Here is a 5,188-nt window from a genome sequence, read left to right as displayed (position 1 = left end):
CTCTCTTAAGGAGGTAGTATTTGAGTGGAGGCCAGAATGAAAAGAAGTAACATGTCATGGAAACATAGGATAGAAAGTCTGAAAGTTGGAATAGTAAAACCAAACTTCTGAGGAAGGTAAACAAACCTTTGATATGCTAGAGATACGAATAATAGGCAAGTGTGGTAGTTACGTACATAGTAAAGGTGAGAATTGCAGAAAATATTGTTTCAGAGGAAGCATAATTCTAATAACTTAGAACTTGTCTTCAATGGTAAGGAGTGAGAAACCATTATTGGATTTAATCCTGATAATGACATAATTGCTAAACCCTCTGTACTCTTAGCTAGATTAATAGTCCAAGAATATTTTGTTCATCACCACATTATTTTGCTCAGGTGGCTTTTATAGTCATGGGAAGTCATTCTTTCCTCTATTAAAGAACTGAGTCATCCAGACCTGTGTGTACGGATGTGTGTGTGTGTAAATGATAAAGTTATGTTCAATTAAGTTGTCTTAAACTGACAAAATCTAGATCTAAATCTAGATCCCAAAGGGATAAAGAATATATCTTCTGCCCACAACTTCATCATCACCAACCTTGTCCCCTTGACATTCCCCAAAAATTCAAAGTGTTAACCCCAACTTTATTTTAGTGCATGTTACATTCAACCAGTGTGTCTCAGTCTTGGCTTCCCAGTGAGACAGTGGAACCCTTCAGGAAAGTACAGGCTATTGTTGGTTTATAGAGACTTTTTCTGGACAGCTCCCAGCCATCAACTCATTCTTTTATCTCCAATTCAATCTCACAAGACATATGAAAAGCTACCTGATTGAAATGGACATTAGAGCAAATTAAAATAGTAATCCAAACCTAGACTTAGATCCTTACAAAGAATTTTCTTTTAAAACTGAGCTCTGACATGTACCACAGATCTACTTTGTCTTTTCTTAAGCACTGCTTACCACCTCCTTCCTTATGCTCTACAGTTTTTGTCAGTGTGCCCTGTAAGTCCCTACTGATTTAACTAACACTTTCTTCACTCCAGAAAACTTCTTCTCCATCTTGCCATCCTCCCAGACCCTGTAAAATCCTTCTAAATACACACTTCTCGGAAGAGCTCTCATTTCTTCCTATGTCTCTTCCCACCCCTCAGCCAATGAAGTTTTTCTCCTTTAACGCAAGAGTAAAAGATGGAGAAGATACAATATTAATTTCTGATTACTGAATAGAATTTATTTTATTAAACAGAAGCTGTGATGTTAATACCAGAACCCAGTCCCATTGTGCAGAAGGAAGGCATGGGGACACAAACGAGCACTGGTGAACTGGAAAGAGGACTCAGTGGTACTTGTGGGCCAGAGCATTGGCCACACCCAACACCAGCTTCTGCCAAGCAGCTTGCACATCAGGGGTGAATTCCTTGCCAAAATGAGAAGCCAGAATAATCACCAGCACGTTGCCCAGGAGCTGTTAGTGAAAGACAAAATGACAAATAGGCATGTTGAGTAGAAGCTTCCAAAAAGAAGTGTAGAATAAAATGGCTTAAAAACTATACTTCCTGCTACCTCTGCACCTTACACTTCTCCAAAGGTTGTGCCTATACAATAAACTAGTCCCTAGTCCCTACATTCAATTATTTTTTATGAGCCCTCCATTCAACATTCTGCCTACCTATATCCCCACCCTCACTCCCATTTCACCATTTTTATTTGCCTCTCCCTTCCTCTCTCAATTGTCTAATTCCTGTACTCAGAGGATTTCAGAGCTTCATGGGCTCTCAGAGTGCATTAGTTAAAGTCTCCAACCAATGCTAGTACAAGCCTCCACTTGGTCACAATACCATCAAGTAATTGAACACATTTTTAAAAAGTTGTATTTTTGAGACATTCTGTCTAAAATGTTTTTCTCCAAAATTTCTTCCTAAACTTTAGTCATCAGGAACCACAAAAAATAAGGAAGGCATTTTCTCTTTCTTGAGAAAGGCCTTTATCTACCAAAAGCCAAATTCCATTCCCCCTTAAACAAGCTTGCTGTTCTTTGATGTTGTTCTCTACGATAAACACATCCAGTTCTGATAAAAGTTTCTGAAAAGTTTTAAGCAAACTCAGGCTACCTTGCACTCTTTATTATCACTATTCCTGAATCAAGGTGGCCTTGGTTATGCCCACTGGAGATCTGCCCTCCTAACACCATAACCCATACTTTCTGAGATCTTCGTTAGTTTTCCCAATCAAAGACTCTACTTTTATTATTGTCTCAAAGTGAAAAAAACAAAAAGAGAACATGAACATTTCTTGAACTCACCCTGAAGTTCTCAGGATCCACATGCAGCTTGTCACAGTGCAGCTCACTCAACTTAGCAAAGGCACTTTTGAGGTTGTCTAAGTTCTTAATAGCATCTCCAAAGGAGGTCAGCACCTTCTTGCCATGGGCCTTGACCTTGGGGTTGCCCATTATGGCAGAGGCAGAGGACAGGTTGCCAAAGTTGTCAAAGAACCTCTGAGTCCAGGGGTAGACAACCAAGAGCCTATGAGATGTAACCGTGGCAAATGGAAGATCAGACTTACAAAAATCTTAAAAGATTTTCCTAGTCAGTTTTTCATGCATATATTCACCATCCTCTCCCATGCATTGAACCCCAGTTCCTACCTGCCCAGGGCCTCGCCTCCAGCCTCTTCAACATTCACTTTGCCCCACACATTAGTGATAGCAGCCTTCTCTTCACCAGTAAAATGCACCATGATGTCAGGTCTGAGAGCTTATGGTGATCACAGAAGTGTTAGGAGCAGGTAAGTCTGCTGCTGGAGGGGTGGCCTTTTATTCTTTACGGCTGATATTCTGGCATCTTGTCCCCTGCAGTACTTGGAAATCATTGGTCAAGCCTGAACTGTGTCCCTCAGGGGTGGAGACAGGTCAGGAAAGGGTCAGCAATGAAGAATGCTGGTTTGTGATAATCTATTTGGTTCCTGAGACATCTTTCCTTTGTTGACTCCGACATCATTCCTTTGTTGACTCTTCCTTCATCTTCAACACAATTTTTTATTCATTCCCCACTTGTCTTCCCATGTCATCCTCTAGGATGACTTCCAACTCTCCCATTTTCCTTCTCCAAGGGAGACCCATAGAGAGGAGCTAAGCCCAAGATAAGGAAAGAGTTCCAGTCAAAACAGTTAATATTTGGGTTAAAGATGGTGACAAGGACAAGAATAGGGTCAAGAAAAATGCATTTGTGCCAGAATCTCAACCAGTTCTAGTTCTCTTAAGGAGTGACATATAACCAAGCCTCTGGTTCTTAGTTTTCTGAAGGAGACAAAACACATACATGATTACTTCAGGAAGGTGAACAGAGTAGCAAGGGATCCAAAATAGGACTAGGACCTAAAGTACAATACCTGAGGGTGATTTCACAGAGAGGATGGACAGAATAAACTTATATCCCGCACTTCTTGGGTACCCTCTCTTTGTCCATTTCTCTGAGACTACAGGGCTATTTGGAGGAGATGCTCTGTGCTCTCTTCTTGATTTTCTGTCCTACTTATACATCTTTACATTAATGAGACAGCTGAGGAGTCTGAAATTATTATTATTTTTTGTCTGAAATTATTTAAAACTAAGCTTTCTGATCAAACTGAGAAATAAATCAATGTTAATCAGGCTAGGAATTGGAGTCTGTTTAATGTTTGTTGTAGCCATTGATGTCAGAGGCTTCAAATTTCTCTAGAGTTCTTGTTTTTGAAGACTTTGGACTTCCCTAAGAACTCATCATAAAATAGAGTCTGCACTGATAACTTTTTAGTTGCAATCTATTGTTACTATACCTGTGTCCAGTTGACATGATAGTGAGGAATGGTGAAGGAAAAGCATTATATAAGTATATAATTAAATCTGTCTTTAGTGGACCAGTTTTCCTGGGTTGTGACCCTCACAAGTGTTTCCTAGCTTTTTCTCTCTTATGAAAGACAGGAAAGACTTCCTGAGTTAGACCACATAGCCTAGGTTGACAAGTCTAGGGCAAAAAAGAAAATATTCAATCTCTGAAGTAGGATAACAATAAATAAACAAGAAACAATTGGCTACTCAATGAAGAATAGCCCTTGGGTAAATAATTGTGTGTGTATGTGTGTGTGTGTTTTTTTTTTTAATTCATAGAGATAGAGCTCTAAGTTTCCAAGGTAAATTTTCTATAGATCCAGTCTGAGAACCGTGACCTTTTCTTAGACCTTGAGTGTGAGAATCAGACATTGCCAAAAGCCAGGGAATAAGACTCAGGTCTGTCAAGACCCAGGGTTTGGGAAACAAGCCTCTCTTTGAAGCAGACTCTATGAAGCAGACCCTCATTCTCCTTCCAGTTCAGAGCTTGGACACCAGTTTTATCTTAAATTCAGAATATGAGGCTGATCCTCCTCCTTTGCCTTCACACCAATTGCGGGGCTCATAACTCTTCTTCTAGTGGTGGCCTTTGAGACCAGAGCTGGCTTGCCTCCAGAAATTTGGCCTATCCTTTGCTTTCTTCTTGCTAAAGGTTTGTAAAAGAACTTTAAAGAAATGTTACAAGGTTGAAAGGCATCATATCTATAGCTTAATGCAAGGCTTATGAATTCTGATTCTGAAGTCAGTAAGACAGAGTATAGTCTCATTATTACTTAGATGCTTGTTCATTCAAGCTAATGCTATTCATTCAAGCTCAATTATCTCGACTGCTCATTTTGAAGTACTTTATTTATTTCTCCTATGGAATACTATGATTATTGCCTTCCTTTCCTGGATGAAAACCCCAGTTTAGAGAGATAAGTGACATTGTTATTCAGGATATGTTAGAAAGATTAAATTTTCAGAAAAAAATAACCAGTTATGAAGTCATTTTTTACTTATAAATTTACTTAAAAATCAATAAAATAAAAAAATTATAACAAAGTTTTAAATAAAAGTACTTTTGAAAAGAAACTCTGAAATATATAAAGATTATTTCCTGTAGCATTTGTACTTTTATAAGTGTCATACATGATTTTAAGAAATGTAAGATTCCTCTTCTCAGCAGGGAAAAATAAAGTATTTTCTAAAATCTTGTTTATTAATCTGTGACATGTATAATAACACCGAGTCAAATATTGTATTATCTTTAGGTGGTGCTATTAGTGTCAACAATTATATAAATTATATTGTTAGTAAATGAAATAGGTCTTTGATCTCACTGCATGTTTCTCA

General features: G+C 38.4%; 1 protein-coding gene across 1 annotated transcript; it reads right to left on the bottom strand.

Moving 5' to 3' along the window:
• Window positions 1-1,278: 1,278 nt before the first annotated feature.
• LOC120590135 (hemoglobin subunit epsilon-1) lies at window positions 1,279-2,727 on the bottom strand. The gene is made up of 3 exons (XM_039847769.1): window positions 2,633-2,727; window positions 2,288-2,510; window positions 1,279-1,450 (listed from the first exon to the last, which is right to left on the bottom strand). Exons 1-3 carry the CDS (start codon window positions 2,722-2,724, stop codon window positions 1,322-1,324), a joined length of 444 nt encoding a protein of 147 aa, XP_039703703.1. The 5' UTR covers window positions 2,725-2,727; the 3' UTR covers window positions 1,279-1,321.
• Between the last annotated feature and the right edge of the window lie 2,461 nt (window positions 2,728-5,188).

The sequence above is a fragment of the Pteropus medius genome, unplaced genomic scaffold (genome assembly GCF_902729225.1).
Source record: "Pteropus medius unplaced genomic scaffold, Ma_sr-lr_union100, whole genome shotgun sequence".
NCBI classification, from domain to species: Eukaryota; Metazoa; Chordata; class Mammalia; order Chiroptera; family Pteropodidae; genus Pteropus; species Pteropus medius.
The sequence above is the reverse complement of the archived record's forward strand: the minus strand, read 5'-3'. Positions and strand labels throughout refer to the sequence as shown.